At 53.0% G+C, this 20,058-nt stretch overlaps 1 protein-coding gene across 3 annotated transcripts; it reads left to right on the top strand.

The window, feature by feature from the left end:
• Nucleotides 1-3,513: 3,513 nt before the first annotated feature.
• On the top strand, nt 3,514-15,918 carry B3GAT1 (beta-1,3-glucuronyltransferase 1; the record flags this gene model as incomplete). Of its 3 annotated transcripts, none has more annotated exons than XM_084301455.1 (4): nt 3,514-3,700; nt 6,307-6,815; nt 9,553-9,849; nt 15,832-15,918. In XM_084301455.1, the coding sequence occupies 4 exons, from the start codon at nt 3,514-3,516 to the stop codon at nt 15,916-15,918; spliced, it is 1,080 nt and encodes a 359-aa protein (XP_084157581.1). The 3 variants fall into 3 exon arrangements, with proteins under 3 accessions (XP_084157581.1, XP_084157583.1, XP_084157582.1); XM_084301457.1 differs by lacking the exon at nt 3,514-3,700 and having other exon boundaries at nt 6,307-6,389; nt 6,476-6,815; XM_084301456.1 differs by lacking the exon at nt 3,514-3,700 and having other exon boundaries at nt 6,307-6,392; nt 6,476-6,815.
• Between the last annotated feature and the right edge of the window lie 4,140 nt (nt 15,919-20,058).

Below are 20,058 nucleotides of genomic sequence, written 5' to 3'. Positions count from 1 at the left end.
AAAAAGAACCTTCCGCGTTTAATAATCCGACGTGTTGCTAACACATGGCTCCGGGATTTATTAAAGCTTTCCTATTAGATGAGTGCCCTTTTAATATCGCCGTGCCTTGACACCATTGCCCTCTGCCGGAGGACGTGAAATCTCTGCCACCGTGTGGCTTGCGGCATGGCAGATGTGTTTCTGGCAAGGAAAGGCTTCCCAAACTGTGCAAAAAGCCTTCTTTTAGAAAGATTTTAACTCCCAAATTGCTTACATTCGAGCTGGTGATTTGTGCATTTTGCTTTAATTTTCAAACCTGGAAAAAAAAGATGCTTTCTGTAGTGGAAAACGGAGTGTGTCTTTTAATTAATTCATGTTTAAATTCGTTCCTCCTCCTTTTCCTGGTGGAGGTGGAGATGGCAGAAGCTGAAACCAGACAATCTGGGAAAAGCCAGGTTTTGTTCTGAGCATTTCGGTGGGGAAAAGAGAGTGGTGTTATGGTGGGGCAAGAGGAGAGGGAACACCTTGAAGAGGGGCACAATTTTCCCCGGCCTGATGCTCGGCTAGGCACATTCGTGCCATGAACAGCAACAAAAATCATCCTTCAGCCTTGGCAGCGAGGGGTTTGGGGATGCAGGGTGAGCCCTCTGTTCTGGGCTGTGAAGCTGTGACTTTTCTCACCAGCAGCGTGAAATCGAGCGCATATTTCCTCACTGCTGTTGTTTGGTAGCACAAAATGGATTTCACCTTTTGCAGCCTCAGCACGTGAGGGAGCAGGGAGCGGGGGGCTTTGTTACAGCGCAGTGAGCACTGCCCTGCCCTGAGGCCCTGGGCTGGACTCGCTGTTAAAGGCAGCAGCCCCTGGTGAATTCCTACGGTGTCCTTCAGCCAGGGTTTTAAGGGTCATCCATAAAATCCCAGTGCTCAATGAATGAGCAGCGAGCAGCATGGTCGGGGGCTCCACAGCCACCCCCAGATGACTGCTGCCATCTGAATTTGGGTCCAGGCTGGGGCTGTGTCCCTGCAGATCCCGTCCCCACGAGCTCTCCACTTCCATCCCGAGCAGCACGGTGCAGCCCTCGGCTCTCTGCTGGGGCACACGTGGGCTGGGCTGGCCCTGGGCAGCCCGAGCACCATGCTACAGATGATTGACCAGGGAGCTGCTGAATGTTCTGCGGCTAATTTAAAGGAATCGATGCTGCAGAGACCAGGGGACAAGTGAGGGGCGCCTGCTCCTTCTCCCCTGTGCTGGAGGGGTGGAAAGAGGAGGAGAACCCCAGCCCAAGGGCGGCCTTGGTGCATCACACCGAGCCCGGAGCCAGGCTACCCTGGGGGAGGATGGATGCTGGCAATTTAAGCCAGGGAAAAGGCGAAAGCACTGGTTTCAGAGGAAGCTGCCCTTGAGAAACAGGGTGCTTGATGCATACCAGCCCAATGTGGCAGCTTGCCAGTGCTACAAATTGACCCCGAGTGGCCCTTTTGACATGTCACACACACAGACACCTCAGTGGCACAGTCCCTTACCTGGTGCGTTTGCAGCAGAGGCACCTTACAGGCGAGGTGTTGGGTCCTTTCAGAGCTGCCCCTCAAGGCTCTGCCCTACCAGGATGCTCAAAGAACACGTCCTGACTTTAGTAGGGGATTTAAGGGATGCCAGCACTCGGGGTCCCCTGGTCAGGCACTGACAGCAGCTGCAGGGACAGCCAGGATGAGGCCAGCTGCTCTTTCCTGAGGGCACTGCGTGCCTTGGCAGTGCGAGGCCAGCAGGATCTCTCGTGCTTTAGGAGCTGTACAGGCATGGAGCAGGAGGCTGGAATAATTCCTCCTCTTCCTCCCTGGTTTATTTTGTGAGGACGAGGCTGCTTTCAGCAGTTCTGAAAAAAAAAATAAGGACAAATCCGTGTTGCCAGGAGATACTTGAAAGACTGCAGGGTGTCCGGCTGCACGGCGCAGTTCCTTGGGCTGTGAAAAGCTTTTTAGTGCTGCTTCCCCGAGCTGGGCTGCAGGAAACCCCGTTCTCAGTAAAAGGGATGTATTTGGTGGCTGGGTTGGGGTTTTGTTGTTTTCTCTGGGGACCCTTCCAGAAGACTGGCTCTCTTTCATCACCCTTCCTGGCTGCACCTTGCCCTGGGCCATTTCGCTTCCAGTCTGCCACTGGGCTTGGTGCCAGAGGCTGCTCGTGCAGCCCAGTGGTCAGGGCATGGCCACGGGCAGGCCAGATTGATCCAAATGGGGCTAATGAAGGCTTTGAGCCCGGGTCTCTCCCTGCCTGCCCGCTGCCCCCAAGGCAAAGCAAGCTCCAAGGGTCTCGGAGGAAAAACACCAGCAAAGCAGCATCTGTGTGCATCACAGCCTGGGCTTGAGGAGCTCCCCACGATTTTAGGAAGGGATCCGATGGTTTCCAGAGCACTGCAGAGAAAGTAACCCACCAGGTGGTGAGGGGGGGGATCAGTGCTTTTCCCCAGCACCGAGACCTCGCCACGTGTGCCCGCGGTGTGCTCTGGGCTCTCCCCTGTCTGCAGTGCAGCCCGTGAAGCAGCAGGCTAATGCCTTCCCCCACAAGGGAGCCGTGCTACTAAACTGCTACCCGTGTTTGCAAACTGTCCACCGCGCGTGTCCCCGCTAAGCGATGCACTTTGCTTGCCAAGATACTCGGATAAAATACAGTCTGCTTAAATCTTGTATGTGCTCGTGTTGAATCAAAGTAAGCCATGGTGGCAGCTTAATACACTCCAGCCGCAACACCTCCGAGATGGCAGAAACGAACCTGACCAGGCTGTGGGAAGCCTGAGCTAAACCCAGCGGCGTGGAAGGTGCCAGGGGGATGGTCTGAGCCGAGGGGATGACGATGACAAGCAAAATGTGGGGTCACTGGCTTCCCTGGAGCCACGTCCCCAAGAACACAGGCTCGGTTTCCCTCCTGGCTGCTGAGAGCTCTGCCCAGTAAAGGGAGAGGCTCTGCTGGGTCAGGGTGCTTGCTGCTGTGCTGACGTGGTCGGAGCAGTGTCTGCATCCTCCTGGGGCTTGGGCTCAGCACAGGGTGCTGGGAGACCCGGCTGCCCGGTGGATATAGGGCCCTGTGCTGCTGGGGGATGGCTCAGGCACCAAGAGGCTGCTCAGGTTGCTTGATGGGTGGATGCACAGGGAAGCAAGGCCCTGGGCACCCAGGAGGCATCTCTCGTGGCAGGGTGGCACATATTCTTCTTGGTCAGCTTGAGCTGCTGTTCGCAGGGAGGATTTGTGAGCGTTACGTGCTTCCACGTACTGTTCCCCGCCTGCTCACCGTGCTTTGTGTTACAGGTCGCCTGCCAAATGTGTCCCTGAGGTTCCTGCTGGAGGCCCCAGCAGCGTCCCGTAGAAGTTGTCTCCTGCTCCTGGTCCCAGCAGCCGAGGCCCCTCCAAACCTGCTTCTGCAATGGGTGGGTTGTGAGCACTGGTAAGACCTGCGAGCCGTGTCGCCTTCGCTGCTGTCTCCCTCTCTCGCGTTCTCTTTCTCTGTCCTTGTTCCTTCTTGCCCATTTATTTCTGTTCTCCATGTGCTCTGCTGTTCTGTCTCTGGGGTTTTCACTGTCAGGTAATGAGGAGCTGTGGGTCCAGTCAGTCTTGGAGATGCCGAAGAGACGAGACATCCTGGCTATCGTGCTGATAGTTCTGCCCTGGACGCTACTAATCACCGTCTGGCACCAGAGCACCATTGCTCCACTGCTTGCAGTGCACAAGGGTGAGAGAAATCAAACCAGCCCATGCCGAGTCTGTGCATCCCTCCCTCGTCCTCATCTCCTCTCTCATTTCATCTCTCCATGGCAGCCATGCTCATCTCAGCTCCCAGCCCATGCTCACGCAGAAGCCTCCCCTCGTGCTGTAGGAACAGCCCAAGGCGTTCCGGGCTTCTTTGGAGACATCAAACTCCAAGCCATGGGCATGGCCCTGCACTTGGGGAGCTCTTCATGACCCAAATCCAGATTGAGGGGAACAGAGCACAGAAGGAATTTGCTTTTCTTTGTTCCCTGGTGATCTGGAAGAGAGGGGTCCCTTTCTGCTGGCATTTGCAGCGTGCTCACAGAAATGAGTCCAGGAGGAAAACTGCAAAAAAAGAGAGCAGAGGAGGCAAAGCTGCTACTGGAGACAGTTGGTCTAGGAGACATGAGGCAAAAAGCATTTTTTGTGTCCCCAGGAAAGCAGCAAACTGGTCCTCCTGGGCTTGAAGGGGAAGGCACGTGGCAAGAGCCAGCATCTGCCCTGATCGTTTGGTGAAGGGAAAATGCTGGAGAAAAGCCAGATTCCACCTTACCTGTGGCACAAAGCATTAAATATTGCTCTGGCTCAAATCAGACAAATGCAGGAGGTTCTTGGGGGTCCTCTCTGGCCAGAAGGGTCCTGGTTTTTATCCCATTCCTCTCATAGCAGCAATATCCGAGGGCAGTGAGAGCTCCTGCGGGCAGGAGAAAGCCACACTGCCTTCTTCAGCCTTTGTTCTCAGTTCTGCCCTGCTGCCGGGGAAGAAAGCCAACCCGTTTGCTCTCTCCAGGCCCTTTCTCTGGGAGGTTCACTCCCTTTTCGTTTTAGTGCTCACACCCATCCTCCACGGCTGCTTATGCTTTGGCTCAGCGGTCTGACGGGCTGTGTGAGCTGTCAGAGGTTTGGAGCCCACCCCGAGCAAGGACGACTGAGCCCCTCTGAAAGGTGCACAGGGTGTCAGAGGACAAGGGGTCCAAAACAGGGCTTGAAAGTCTCCTAAGAACACGCTGTCTGTATCGTGGTTTGATTCAATGCCCTAAAAACCAGGAGCTGCTTTTTGGTGAAAGGCCATGGCCACTGGGGTTCCAGCAAAGAGCCTGCCCCGCTCTGCCCTGGTCCTGAACTTGCTGGTGACCTCGGTGAGCTGCTTCCCCTGCCTGTGCTGCCCCTGGTGGAAAATGAGTGGTGGTAGAGACCGGCCTGAAGCTCTTAGGAAAAGTCTCTTTGTACTTGTGATGTGTTTCTGAGATCCTTCAGCACAGGTGCTGAATGCGATGTGTCTGTGCAGCAGCCGATAGGTGTGCCGGGATTTACAGCTGAGGGGCTGACCTGGAGGGGTTTGCAAACTATCTCGGGTGTCTCCTTCAAGCTCCAGCCTGGCTGATTGCATTGCTGTCTGTGCCCCGTGCATTTTGTGGATTTATTGTTGAACTGATTCCGGTGCTCTGCGCTTTCAGAGCTGCACTGTGTGATGCAGAGGTGCTTTACCTTCCTAGGGCCTGATCCCAACATGTGCAGGACACTTTGCTCCTGTCCCCCCATCCCTCCAGACACACACCCCCTCCCTCCTTGCCTTCATTCAGGGCTGATATCAAAGTCTGTGCTGCTGGAGGAGTACCATGCTATGAGCAACCACATAATAATTAAAAGTGATACTGTACTGGGTCAGTGCTAGTGTCTGTTCCCATTCTTTCTCATCTCAAGCTCCTGGCAGTCTCTAAGTGTAGGTGCCCACCAGCTGGCTGATATCTAGAGAGCGATGCCCCTTCATCCCTGCCAGTCCCTAAATGCAGACTGTGGTGTTCCTGCCCATCTGCATTGGTATGAAAGCGTGGAATTTGCACCCTGGAAAAACAACAAATGCAGGAGTATTTTTTACCCTGAGCCAGTTGCACCCAGGTCTCCCTTTGTGACAATTTGAGACGTTAGGGTCAGTTGATCCTACCCGCAGTTAGCTGGTGCAGTGCTGTTCTGCTGTTCATATCCTAAGCACCGAATGGGCTGGGAGTTCAGAAATCTGCAGGGTCATGTTGAGGAGAAATTAGGGTCAGGTGAAAGTCTCTGCAGGTAAAAGCCTACAACTGCAGGCTTCAGTTTCTGCTGTCTCTGGACTTAATGAGCGTGTCTTGCCCTTGCTTCTCCGTGCAGCATCCCAGGCTGGTCAGGAGAGGGGGTACTGCAGTATCCAAACGATGCTGCCGGGAGAGCTTCCCTCTCACCCTGGAGCTCTTTGGGAATGACAGCTCGCCAGGCCGTGATGCTATTTTCATTATCTAGATCTGTCTGTCTCTTCTGGGTACTTTTGGAAGCTGCTCGCTCTGAGCAGCACCACTGGGCCGGGCTCTCAGGCCTCGACCGGTGCTGCTCTTCTACCAGGAGGAGCTTCTTTTCTCACGGGTGTGTCCCCGATTCCTTTATTAATCCATGTACTTAATTATTAAAGCCTCCACTTCGCCTGTTTCCTTTCCTCTCGAGCTGCGGGGTGACCTCCTGCTCTCAGCAAGCAGCCTGCGGGCTCGGCCCAGGGAGGGTGGGTGTCGGAGGACCGAGTCCATGCGGCTTTCTCTTCTCTCTCATACCCTTGCTCAGATGATGGTGGTGACTCCCGGCGTGATCTCGCTGCAGGCTTGGACTCCAAGGAATACTGCTTGTCGGACCGGGACATTGTGGAGGTGGTGAGGACAGAATATGTTTATACCCGCCCACCCCCGTGGTCGGACACCCTCCCCACCATCCACGTCATTACACCCACCTACAGCCGGCCCGTGCAGAAGGCAGAGCTGACACGCCTGGCCAACACCCTGCTGCACGTCCCCAACCTGCACTGGATCCTGGTGGAGGACTCGCAGCGGCGCACGCCGCTCATCACCCGGCTGCTGCGGGACACGGGGCTGAACTACACCCACCTCAACGTGGAGACACCTCGCAACTACAAGCTGCGGGGAGACATGAGGGATCCCCGCATCCCCCGCGGGACCATGCAGAGGAACCTGGCCCTGAGATGGCTGAGAGAGACCTTTAACAGAAATAACAGCCAGCCTGGCATCGTTTACTTCGCCGACGATGATAACACCTACAGCCTGGAGCTCTTCGAGGAGGTAAGAGCCTGCCGGGGGAGCCCCGGTCAGCTGAACGCGGCAGGTTTGTGTGTGAGTTGTAAAAGATAGCGTGTAGTGAGCCGAGGAGATCCTGTGCACATCTCCTGAGCTCCGGGTCAGTTTGTCTCTGTAGTGGTTGCCCTGAAGTTTCCTCCAGGGCTTGGCCACACCACTGCAAAGTGTGCACTTCCAGGGTCAAAAGTAATGCAGAGCGATGGGAATCCCAGTTTGTCCTGCGGCACGTGGTGGAGGCATACTAGTGGGTGTCTGTGCTCATCACCTGAAGGCATTTGCTACATTTGAAGGGGTCTCATTGCCTTTTTTCTGCACTCCCACCTCTGCCTGTTGGTGCTCCCTCAGAGAGGAAGCACAAGGCTTTTCCCTTGGTAGCAGAAACCCGTGCTAAAAGACATCCACAAAAGGCTGTTTGTGATGAGGGAGAGCAGTCATCTTGGGGCAGGAGCTGGCTGGTAAGATCCTAACAGGAGAAACACGCAGGTAGTACGCGCTGTGAGGGAAGCTAATGAAGAGCTGCCTTCTGTGGGAGCTGCTGTTAGGGCTGGAACATGAACTGCTCTCCCTCGTGCCTACACAGACACATGTATGTACCTGGGAGGAGCACCCTTGGCCATCCTCCCCCCATGTCCCACCCCGGAGGAGATTTCAGGCTGGTTCCCGCTCGGCTGTTATCCTCCTTTCTTCTCTGCCACCCCAACGTAGTGCACTCAGCTTTTAATCCCTGTTTGTTCTTGCTGGAGGAGTCCCTGGGGTTTCTCCTCCTTGCTTGCCGTTTGCATTTGTTTGCTCTCATCCCAGCACGTTCCCTGCTTCAACTCCGGAGCTGTCGAGAGCCCGGCAGCTGCTCTGCACAGCTCCCAGCCGGGGGAGCAGACCTTCAGAGCTACGCCTGAGTGGCGTTGGCGCAGGCAGAGCACTCGCAGGACGTCTTCTTGGGAGATGCTCTCTGCAAATTGTCTCCAGGCCGCCGCACACACAAGGAGCACGCGTTTGTCGGCGTTTGCTTCACCTCCCAGCAAAGAGGAGCCCTTGCTGCTGCGGGGAGGTGTGTGCAGCGCTCCCCTCTGCAGCTCTTCCTCCTGGAGCACCAGGGAGAGATGGGCTCAGGGTGATTTCAGCAGGGGCTGGGGCTGAGCGCTCAGCCTTGAAGCTGGCGGCTCAGGGAGCTGTGACTGCAGGCAGGATTTCAGCACATCCTGGCGACCTTGTCAGACTCGAGCAGGGGAAGGCTCCCCTGTGCTTTCCCAGATTCGCTGCCTGTTCTGCTCTTGCACGGGCTATAAATGACCTCCTGCCCCTCTCCCTGTCTGTGGCCTTACAGCGCCACGTGCACGGCACCTCCCCAGCTCCCAGCTCAGAAATGCCCGCTCCCATCTGCTGAGGCTGAGCTCTTGCAGCGAGGGACAAGCACGCAGGATTGCCTCCTTAATGGTTGCCAGATTTCATTTCAGGGATCTCCTGTTAACTCACTCCACACCCCCTTTCTCCCCCCTGATGGCTTTCCCTTGAGCTCGGACAGCCACAGGCGCACACACGCTTCTAAAGCTGAGAGCAAACTCAAACTGAACACAGTTTTTCCACATCGTCCTTTGAGGCTGGCTCTGGCAGCGTCCTCAGACAGACACCGTGCTTTAATAAAGCAGAAAGGGTTCCTTTGTTCACCCGGGTGCTTCACCCGAGTGCTTTGCTTGCAGAGGCTTCTCCTCTCCGAGATGTAGCTGCAGCTCAGGGCGCATGGAGCTCATGAATGTGCTGTGAAATGCAGAAGACACGCATTATTGCTCCCCGCGGACAGGGACGGCCGTTAGCATGTGTATAATGCGGAAGGGCAAGTGCCAGAGCTCTTCTGCTCTCGTTTGCAGTAATTAGCAGTGATGAGATTAGCTCTGGGAGATCCCTGATCTAAGAGACCGGGCTGAGAGCAGGAGACGAGGCTGAGCCTGGCAGCGGAGCAGGGCAGGGTGCCGGGGGGTGTGCAGGCGGGCTGGCACACAGATCATCCACACTGGCAAGCATCTGAGGTGTCCCCTGGTGGCTCCTCTCTGTTTCTGCTGACTCCACGGGGAGCAGAAGCCTCCAACATCCCTCCGGGTAGCAGGAGCAGCTACAGGGCCCTGCCCTGTGTGCTGGGAGCTTCTGGAGAGGCTGTGCTTCCAGCTGTCCCCGAGCATCTTTAAGCATCCCTAGAGATGCTTTTAGCCTTAATGTGGCTCATCGCTGGGATCGCAGCTCAGATCCTTCACTTTCAGAGGAAACACCTTTCTTCCTAGATAAGCCAGCCCTGGGTCCCCAGGTGGCCTCGGACAGCGTGCGTCCCTCCTCTGCGTCCCGGTTTCCCCAGCTGTCCATGCGGGGAACCAAAAGCTCTGACGAACCAACGCTCCGAGGGCCTTTTGACAAATCCCACATCTCGGTTAGGGTTACTACCCACAGCTCTGTTTCTAGCACTGACCTCACACGTGGTCCCCAGCTGCCACTTCCCAAAGCACTCTGCTCCCCCAGCCGCAGGACGTGCGGCCTCGTAGAGGTGAGCAGAGCACGGAGCCCTGCTGCCAAACCACAGCAGATGTCTGGGGCCGTGACCAGGCTCTTTGCTGCACCATTCCCAAAATCCGGCCCCTGCAGGGCAGCGAGCGAGGCAAAGGCACGCTGCTGGGGTGCTGCTGGGGCCTTGGAGGCTGCGTGCCCCCTTCCAACCCTTCTCTTTCCTTGCCTGCAGATGCGCAGCACCAGGAAGGTGTCGGTGTGGCCAGTGGCCTTCGTCGGTGGCTTGCGCTACGAGTCGCCCAAAGTGAACGCTGCGGGGAAGGTCTACGGCTGGAAAACCGTCTTCGACCCGCACCGGCCCTTCGCTATCGACATGGCAGGCTTTGCTGTCAACCTCAGGCTGATCCTCCAGCGATCTCAGGCTTACTTCAAGCTGCGAGGAGTGAAGGGGGGCTACCAGGAGAGCAGCCTGCTCCGGGAGCTGGTCACCCTGAATGACCTTGAGCCGAAAGCTGCCAATTGCACTAAGGTACGGCGTCCTTCTCATGGAGGGGGTGCGAGGGTCTGGTGGTGGGACAAAAGGCTGTTTGGTCACTTGTCCTCTGTGTCTTGAGGAGAGTACATCGCCACTGCAAGGGAGCAGGGTAATTGCCTTTAAAAAGTGTGGTGGGAAGCTCCTTTTGTTGTTACTGGCTGACAAAGGCATTAAAATATGGTGTCTTCCTTATATTATCTCCAAATAATATCCCTGTTATTTTCAAGACGGGCTTGTCTGTGGCCTTGCTAATCTCCCAGGGCAGGGAATCCCCTGGGTGAAACGCAGGTTGGTTGCTTTCCATGAATTCCTTGGGGCAGCTTTAGAGTGCCAGTAACCCTGCAGTAAGCCACCATCATGCAGGACCTGGCTCTCTGGAGCTGTCTGAGCTGCAGCCCAGCAGCACCAAGCCTTCTTGTTCCCTGCCTGCGGGGAAAGACCATGCACATAAAAGCTGCCTTATTGCACCGTTGCCTCTTCCCTCTTGATGTCAGTAAAATATCGCTAGAGCTGACCACAACGATGCTGATTTTTGTGTGCTAGGGATAATGTAGAAATGTTTTAATGCTTGGGGTAGTGCTCCGAGCCCTGGGAGGCTTCCATGAAGCTTCCTTGTGGGGGGATTTTGCAGGTGATGGCTGTGAATTGTTTGACTTTACACATTGTCTAGGAGCCACCGGGTTATGGAGCAGCACCCCTCTGTGCTAACTAAGATAGAAAGACAGGATACACTGATGGCTCTTGCCCTGAAGACTTCCTAGGCAAAGATGAGAGACAGCAGATGGAAATCTATCTGGGATGACAGGGAAACATGTGAGATACAATGAGACAGTGCTGGTTAGCGTGACAGGCATCAATCATGGCACAGCAGCAGCGATGCTGTCATGCTTTGAAGCTCTGTGAGTGGGTGCCCTGAGCACAGCTGGCACCGGAGGGGCTCCATTTGGGATCAGAGACCCCCGTGCAGTGCTCCTGCCTCTGTCTGTAGCAGATGGCCACCCAGTCTGATTTAGGGACTCTTTGTTGTGTGATCCTCCCAGGTGGATTCTTCTTTTTTTTGACAAATGAGCTGGTGCTGCTGACACACCCCGTGTTGGGCCCAGGTCTCCATCCCTTTTGGGGTTACTTTGAATAATAACTTTTGCCTCAGCTTTCCATCCTCACTGCTTCGTGGCTCCCCGCCCCGGTAAAAGAAGGATCTCGATGTTCAGCAGTGCTCGCACGAGGAGCCCAGGAACAAGGAAGAGGTGCTGTGGGGGAGAAATGACTTTATTTATTATCTGATACCTGCTGTGCCTCCTTTTTTAAGTCTGCATGTCTGTGGTTAGGCATGTCCAGCATCGCACAGATGGTCTGCTAAGGCTGGGACAAGAGACGGGGTTAAAATTAGATCTGTGCTCTCGGGCACTGTGTCAGACAGGCTCGCAAAAGGCCAGCCCAGCAGGGGCTGCAGTGGGTTGCTTACCTCACGAGTGTGATCTGGAGGTCTCTGGTTTGTTTTTTTGTTGTGGTTTGGTTTGGTTTGGTGGAGAAGGATATAGATACACCCGGGCCTGCCTCTTTCCCCTCTCTGTGCCCCACCAGGTAACAGGGAAGCACTGGCTGAGATGTGTGCTGCCAGCCGATCGGGGGAGATGCTTCCAGCCTGGTGCACAGATCAGGGACTTTCACCCTGTGGTTATGCAATCTCCGAGAGATCATCCCTGCTGTAAAATAGCTACGGGAAAGAGGCTTTGTTTAAAAGGCTGCGAGTAAGAAATGATGGTTTTGGGGAACACGTGAAGGAAGGAGAGGAAGGGCAGGGTTATCTGCAGGCAGGAGGTGAGGCACGGTGCTGCCAGGCTGCTGGGTTGGGGCTGTCCTGCGGGAGCTGCAGGTCAGAGCTGATGAGGACGCAGGAGCAGCCAGCCAGGATTTGGAGCAGACTGCATTTCTTTCCTTGGCTGGGCTGCGGGGATCTGACACAACAAGGTGCCTCGTTGTGCACTGGCTGCTGGCCGCTCCTGGCAAACCCCGCGTGCGGCGTTGCAGGTGGAGCTTTGCCTTTCTGCTCTCAGCTGTTGCCAGCAGCCTCCATTTTCCAGTTGCTGTTTTGTTCACGCTCCTGGCGAGGAGAAGAGTCCACACCAGCAGCAGAGAGGGACAGAAGCAGGCTGGGACCTGGGGTCTTCTTGCCCCAGGACTGAAGCTCTCCTCCCGGCAGCTGGGGCGCTTTGCCCTGCTCGGCACAGGCACGCTCCTGCTCTGCGGTGAGATTTACATTACAGATTATGATGTGCTCAGGTACAGTCATTAAGGAGGGACCAGAGAACTACGTGAGATAAGCACAGAATCTGTTCTCCCAAAATGCTGTCCTCCCCGGGTACAGCGCTGGTATTCACTTGGTAGTGTTCGTCTGACCTCGGCCCACAGACGCTCGCTCCTGCAGAAAGCTCGAGCTTTGGCCAAAGCCGTGCATCCTGGTTATTTGCTTTGATTTGAGATCTGCTCAAAGTGAGGGAGAAAATGAAGTCAGTGATAATTGTTCAGCAGAAAGGAGTTAACCCTCTTCATCAGGAGGGAAGGACTGGTTTACACTGGAGCTGTAAGGGAACGAGGCCGTGCAAGCCTGCCGTGTATTTCTGCGTCCTGCTGCTTCTGCAGTTCCCCCCCACACCACCAGAGCAGGCAGAGCTCTCTCCAATCCATTGATACATCAAACCTGACAGGATCAAGGTCTCAGAGATCTTGTGTTCCCACAAGGCTGATGTAACTGGGACATATTCTGCTCCCCGTTTTCCATTAATGCCTGAGGAAGCGAGCTGCAGTGCGCTGTCAGAGGGCACTCAAAGGGGAGAGACCTTAGCAGTGGCCCCAGCTCTTCAAAAGCCTCAGCTGGTACTGGTACGAGAGGAGAGACCACAAGATACCAGTGGAAATGATGCGTCTCATCCCAGCTACTCCCGGACCCGCTCGTTTCCCAGGGAGATCACAGCAGATGCATTTCTTTGGGTGAGGCTGGAAAACAGGGAGCAGAATTGTCCCGGCAGTACCTCAACCACAAACCAACATTGTGACCACCGGGGGTCTTGGAACCACTTCTGGGAGGGGAATAAATCCTCGTGTGTATGGAGGAGCCCTCTGGGCCCTGCAGCAGCCAGGAAATTACACAGCAAAAGGGACCAGAGCCGGCTGCTTCGTGGCATCACAGATCTAAAATTGCTAAAACTGGCTCAGAATGGGCAAGGAGGGAAGGAAAACGTCAGCCTAAGGCAAGAAAGCTTGCAAAGGAATACTTCGCTTTCTTCTGATTTTATCCTGTGGTGCTACAGACGGAAGGCAGAGGAATTGGCTTCCCGAGCTCTTTGTGTTCTTTCAGGGGCTGAGCAGCAGGGTACGGATGGAGCAGATCTGCCCTCATTTTGGTGAGATTGTTCCTGAAATGGGGCTGCTGTATTCCTGGAGGTTTGTGCCTGCTGGTTTGCAGTGAGCCGTCAGTACCCGGCTGCTATGCAACAGCGCTTTGTTGGTTAAGCTTCACATGCACGCCACAACAGTGCTGGAGCTGTTGATTTTTATGAGCTGTGCAGAACTTGGAGGGCTCTTTTCACCTTGTCACGTCCTGATTAGCCACCAGAACTGCTGTGCCAATGCCATCCCCTGCATCACAGCTGAAAGACGTAATTACACCCCAGTCGTTTGGGTTTTGCAGCACTGTCTGCCTCCCCTTTGCTCCACAGTGTACCAACGGGCAGGCTTCAGTGAGAACGGGGCCTCCACAATGCCTACGAGACCCTGCAGGAATTGGGTTAAGCACAAGCTGGGAGGAAGCAAATCTGTCGTTTCGGCTGGCTGTCTCTTTTCCTTCATGTTCAGTAGCCTCCGTTTCAAATCACAGTTATTGGTGTCCTTCGTGGAGGCCTGAAATCTGTGACCCCCTCCAACTGCAGGTCAACTTTTTGCCTGTTTGCTTTTTAATTTCCTGTTGGAAGGCAACAAAAAAAGTCTGCGATGGAAACGAATCCTTGAAATCTCTCAGGTCTGTTCTGAGTCCTGGGATGCTGGATGAGGAGGCTGGAAGGGAGTTGCAGCAGCAGAGATTTCACTCTCCTGGTGACCTGTATGGGTCAGTGGTGCACACATGGTCCCCTACCCTGCTTGCTCCTGTGCAAGCCGTGCTTTTTGCACAAGCCAAAGCTTCCCTGAGACATAAACAAACTCCTTGTGGAAAAAATCAAGCAGTTGGCTGCGAGGAAAAGCAGGTGTTCCTGTACAAAATGGTGAGCTCCCTCCCATCTTAAAGAGCATTGCACGAGGAACGGCAGAAGCCGCTGAATCAAGCTGCAAACTGTGAAAATTTGTCAACTTTAGTCAGCTAATTCAAAGTAACTGCCTTTTTGGCACTCGGGTTTCACGACGTAGAAGCGGGATGCAATCTAAAAGAAAAGCAATTCATCTGTGTTTGTGGTCTGCTGCTCACGGAGCGCGTGGCTCGGTGGCGAGAGCTGTTTGAAGGCGACCGTGCTGCTGGCAGAGCGCGGTGCCCGGCCACCAGCAGGGCTCAGTGGTTGTGTGGCAGAAGGGGAAACAGCTCCTACCTGCTCCCGCTGGAAAGAACTGCCTGCAAGAGCTTTTTTTCCTAGCACCTGGCCTGCGTTCAGGTTTGTGTTGGTTGAGGAGCCCGCAACGAACGCTTTCCCAGCACCAGAAGCTGCTCACGGAGCCCTGTTTGCTTCTGCCTTTGGAGAAGAAAGCGAGCAGGAACTGCAGCAGCGCGGCTGCAGCGGGTGAGCAGGGTGCTAATAACAGCACACTTGGATGAGAGGGCTCGGAAGTGGCTGCACGGGAGCGATGAGACAGGTTTGGGCCCCACTGCAGGCCGTGGTTGGTCTCGCTGCCTTGGTATCAGCCGGCGAGATTTGAGCCCTGCGCAGGAGGCGAGCGCTCAGATCAGAGCCACATTGGGTCAAACAGCTTCTCGGGGAGGTGGGGGGGCTCCTGGTTAACTGCAAGGGTTTGAGGAGGGCTTTGTTCGTCCCTCAGAAGCAGAATGTGGCCTAATTTTTCAGGAAAGCAGGGACTGGGTATGAAACGGCTGGCAGATAGCTGGATTAAAGGCGCCGAGTATTGTCATAGCAACTGGAGGGAGACCCCGCGAGGCAGGGAATAGCAGCCAGCAGGTGAAAGGAAGCAGGAAACCAGCTCTGAAGGGAGGAAACTGCTCCCAGCAACGCAGGTTTAGGAGCAAAACAATGAGTTTAATTGAGTCTGGTGAGGGGAGAGCATTTTCAGCAGCTTCCAGAGCTGCCTGGGCTCGTAGTGGAGCTCAGCTGGTAAAAAGCATGAACCCGCAATACTTCCCCACACCCCAAACGTTAGACAACCTCTTCATTATTTTTTTTCCAGATCTCTTTCACAGCTGTTGATCTACATTAAACTTTGCTGCCAGGGCTGAGGGAGGCATTTAGTACAAGTTAGGATCCCGACGTGCTTCAGCTCTGATTTAAGCAGGTTGGAGAGGGCCCTTCAACAAGCTGCAACCCATTACACCTGGTGGAGAAAAGCCGTGGCAGCTCGGGGCCAGCGTTTCAAAGGGCAGGCCCGTGGGGCTTTGGAGGTGGTGTGCAGTAACATAACCAAGAACCAGAGCAAGGAACTCGACTCTGGGAAACATGCATCTGATTCCCCGGTTCTGAGGGAGCTGCCTTACATCAGTGGAAAGGTTGATGAGCCTTTTGCAGAAGATGGTTGATAACTACATGGAAGGAGCAGGTTAATGTCCCAAGACAGTACACTGTAAAATAGGTAATTTCTGTGCACTGTGCATTTTGGGTATCAGTGGGCCTACCTAAATGAAGTTTTATGCAAACCTCCTTTCAGCTGTGAATGCACCATTAGGCTCCAGGGTAGCTGGTTAAATTGCACTATTGATTTAATGTGCAAGAATATTTGTTAGTGCAGTGAAGAGATGCAGCTAATGACTGCTGGTTTCTTCAGATTTTAGTCTGGCATACGAGGACGGAAAAGCCTGTGCTGGTGAACGAGGGGAAGAAAGGATTCACAGATCCCAACGTGGAAATATGATTGCGCGTGGCTGGGCAGAGACCAACACCAGGTAAGAGCTTACGGGCTTCAGCTGTAATGAGAAGCAGCAGTAAAGAAAAATCCTAGACCATGACAGGAAAAAGATGAATTCTTTTAAACGTGACTTTTGAGTGCAATTCTTCACATATCTGACCCTCCCTTACTGCAAAACATAGAGGTTTTAAAAAGAGAGATTCATTAATAATCTCTAAGATAAGCTGCTAAAGGGGAAATACCTGGTGAAATCCAGGCAGCGAGAGTTTGGGCAGAAGTTACACTATTTAAAGAATCAAAACAAAGAACTTGTCTGAGCAAGATGGGTTCCTTATTAACGGCACAGCTAAAGCACAAGGGTGAGAGATGTGGATTCGCCCACCTGAAAACGCCTGAGGGAAGCTAAGCCAGTATCAGCTAAAGCATTTTTAAGTCAGGCAGAAGCTTTCACGGAGGGAAGAATTTAATTTAGATCCCCAAACAAGCCACACAAAGTCACTGACAAGTCAGGGAGAGTGAGGATTAAATCCCACATGAGGCTTCGTGTATTTATTTACCTAAGGTGAGCTTGTAGTATCTTTTTCAGTGGAAAGGAGGAAAGCCCAGGAGCACACACTGGTGGCTGACATCTCGATTAGTTGTCCATGCCCTGGCTTCTCACCTTAATTACCTGAGCATCCCGGTGCATTAAGTCTTCTGCATCCCCAGAGCGTGCTCCGCAGCTGGTTTGCTCGAGGGAAGGCTGGGCTATTTGCTTATACCTGCATCCAGACTGCCCTGCTGCTCATTATTATGGGGAAAAAATGTATGGAAAAAAAATGTACGCACAACCTCCTTTAACTGGAGTGTCAAACCAGGCCTGGAGGGGTGAGGAGGCTGCCCCTTGGTCTCTTCTCCTCTCACACACAGAGAAGAGCAGCGAGGGCTATGGGAAAGGGTTGGATTTTCTCAGCAGCGGTGTATTTTTAACCATAATGAGCTCTCTTACAGCACCTTGCCTTGGGCTGTGGTGCTGGAGCCCTGCGTGCTGCAGTAGCCTGCGTTTGCGGCCTGTTGGCAGGACAGCAGAGGAAAGCCTGGGCTGCACATTGCCTGCACTATATATAGCAGCTTTGCAGAGAGGCCGTAGCTCTTCGCTGCTGTCACAACTGCTTCTCACCACCACCAGTTGCCTAGCAGCAGCAGTCACAGATCCGCAATCCGAGATGGGTTTTGGGCTAGTTCCAAGGGGTGGCAGCTAACTGCAGCGAGGCAGGAGGGTAATAAACATGCTGCTTGTGTCTCTGTTGCAGAAGATTTCTTCATGCACAGCCTCCAAGGTTCCTCTCCACAGCATACAGCCAGCCAGACATGCAGTAGCCAGGACCTCTGCTGACTTCCAAGAGTTTTAGTGTACTGAAAACAAGCAACACTGCATACATAAACTACCCGGATTCCCCTGCCCTTCCTCCTGGACTCTGAGCAGAACCAGATGCTCTGGAGGTGGAAGAAAAAGCACAGAAAATACAGGACTGACATCGACTTCTGTACAAGACCAGCTGCCTCGTGAGATGCTCGGTTTGGGAGAAGCGCATGCAGGGCATGATGCACTGAAGACGTGGCCCAGCTGGAATGGTAGCCTGGACTGAGGGGGCTGCTTTCCAGGACCTGAAAGCAAAGGGTGAGAACGCCCCCAGGAGCGTGTTGGCCCCTGATGATTGTTTTTTTTTTTTTTGTTTTTGTTTTTTTTTTTCCTGGAGACACACGTACCTGGTGGCTATGTGTGCGACAGCCTAAGCAGCTCTCTGTTTGTGGAGGGGACAGCTGCCTTCTGAGATGGCACCTTAGCCCTTAATTTTAAACCTACTTTGATCCGTGTTTATTACGCTGCACAAGACAGGAAGGTTTTGGGGGAGGGGGAAAAGCAAGGCAGGTTAAACAAACCCATAACTATTTCTGTTTCTTTGTACCCCCTCTCCTTTCCCTTAAGCAGTTTCGTGGTTTGGGAGGGCGCTCTGACATACCTCTGTGTTTCTGGATGGAGTTATGTTTACAGCACACGGTTCTCTGTTCATCCATGCTAGAATAACTGGGGGAGGGTTTTAAGGAGATCGTTGCGGCCCTACACCATAACACTTAATCTGGACTCAGATCTTCGTTCTATTTAGCTCTCATTTGGTTCATGTGAACAGTAGGTGTGGGATTCTCTGAAGGGGGCTCCAACAGAAAGCTGAATTTCTACTCTTAAAAAATAAAGTTAACTGCTTAATACTAGGGATTGAATGATAACCGCTGATTTCAGTGCATTTACCATCCCAGTGCAATGTATCCTTCAGCCCTAGCTCCTTTTTCAGGGCCATGCCACACTACTGCAGAGCTACTGGCGTGAAAAGCCACGCTGGAGCAGCTGGAATTAACTTCTGATGCACCCCCGTAAAGGGGATCCCGGGCTTAGTGCTCTGTTTTTACAGCCCCTGGCTTGAGGTAGGTTGGAAAACTATCTAAGGAGAACAGTAGTTGCCTCCTCCCTGCTCTGTAACATGAAAGGAGCTCAGATAGCACTGATGAAAGGGTATTTATTCTCTGATGAAACTGTGTTTTGCTTCTCAGTGAGAGAGACATGACTGAGCAATGCAGAAGAGGAACCTGGGTGGTACTGCCTTGGTTGACTCTATTTGAGAGTGCCAAACTTGCTGAGAAAGAAACAAAGGTACAACTTACCCCTTCTCCCCACCTCCAGCCCTTTAAAAAAATACCAGAACACCCTTATTCCCTCCATAGTTGTTGTCAAACGTGATCAATCCCCAGTGTCCCCATTCTTTCAAAAGGGGCTGAAGCACAATTTTACTTTTGAGTTGAGGGAAAACATAATCCTGAAAAGAAACTTGGTTATTTTTAGCCCTAACACACAGAATCATTAAAGCAGTATAGATTTGTTAGCTTTACCTTGCAGGAGCCTCCCATTGAACTAATGACCGTGTATTTCCTAATTTATTTATTATTTATTTATTTTCAATTTATTTTCTCCCACTCTCTTTCAAACCCACTGGGGAAGAGCTGCATTCCTGAGTTCCCAGTCACAGAAGCCTTGCTACGCAGCCTTCACAAAAATGTTCCTTCAAATGCTCAGATGCACTGGCTGAAGTGCTACTTGGATAGAAAGCATCTGATCCTTCTGGCCACTAGCTGCTGTATGGGAACAGGCTTGTTACCTTGCATTAAACAGTAGCTCTTTGCACTCTGGCAGGTTTATTCTGCTCTTGTACTAGCATCCCAAGCTCAGTTCAGTCTGCATACCCTAGAGTGGAAGGGGAAATTTTTAAAGGCAGACAAAGCTCTCGTGCTATTCAAGTAGCTTCCAAGTGATGTCCCCTCCTGGCTGCATGTTTTGTTCACTAATGTTAGTTCCAGCCCCTGCTGAGTTGCAACCTTCCCTCCTGGGAAGGAAATAACTTCCAGAGAAACACAAAAGGATCAGGTCCTGAACACAACCCTGCTTTTGTGCTCCACTCTCCTCAAAGTTGGTCACACGGCTCTGGGCTTGCACGGAGGCTACCATGGTTCTTGGCAGCAGAGATACATGTTCAGTAAGACCAGCTCTGGTCAGGATGGAGTGTTAGAGCTGCGGTCTGTTCTCAGTTTTAAATGAACTGTATTTAAATTTGTTAAATAAAATTAAGTATGGTTTTTAAGAGCCAGAATACCCTGCAACTCCATTATCAGAGCCAGTGCGCATGTTTGGTGTTTCTCTCCTAGCCTGAATCCTCCGGTTACTGGAACAGAAAGCAGGGGCTGAGCGACTTCTCAGAGACTCTGAACAGATTCACAGCTTCAGCTTCATCTCTCACTAAAAAGGTGGCAGCTCCTCAGTGACTGTGGAGCTGATGGGTTAAAAAAAAAAAAAAAAAAAAGCACGTTTTCATAAATTCCACATTTCTCTTTAGAGGGACACAACAACAAAAATCTACAATTTCACAGCAGGTGTAACTAGGAAGTATGAATGTGCTCTCCCATTTACAGCTGTGTGTGCAATCCCTTTGCTTCTTGTAGAGCCAAAATCTGATTTCTGCTGCTTTACAAGGGGGAATTTCATCTTCGGGTGATTTAAAGTGAGGGCAGGGGTGGGAATGGTGGGAAACTCTCACTCCTGCCTGACCTGAAACAGAA

Source organism: Netta rufina, assembly GCF_964035555.1.
Source record: "Netta rufina genome assembly, chromosome: 25".
In the NCBI taxonomy this organism is placed as follows: Eukaryota; Metazoa; Chordata; class Aves; order Anseriformes; family Anatidae; genus Netta; species Netta rufina.
This window is presented reverse-complemented; position numbering and strand designations above follow the sequence as displayed.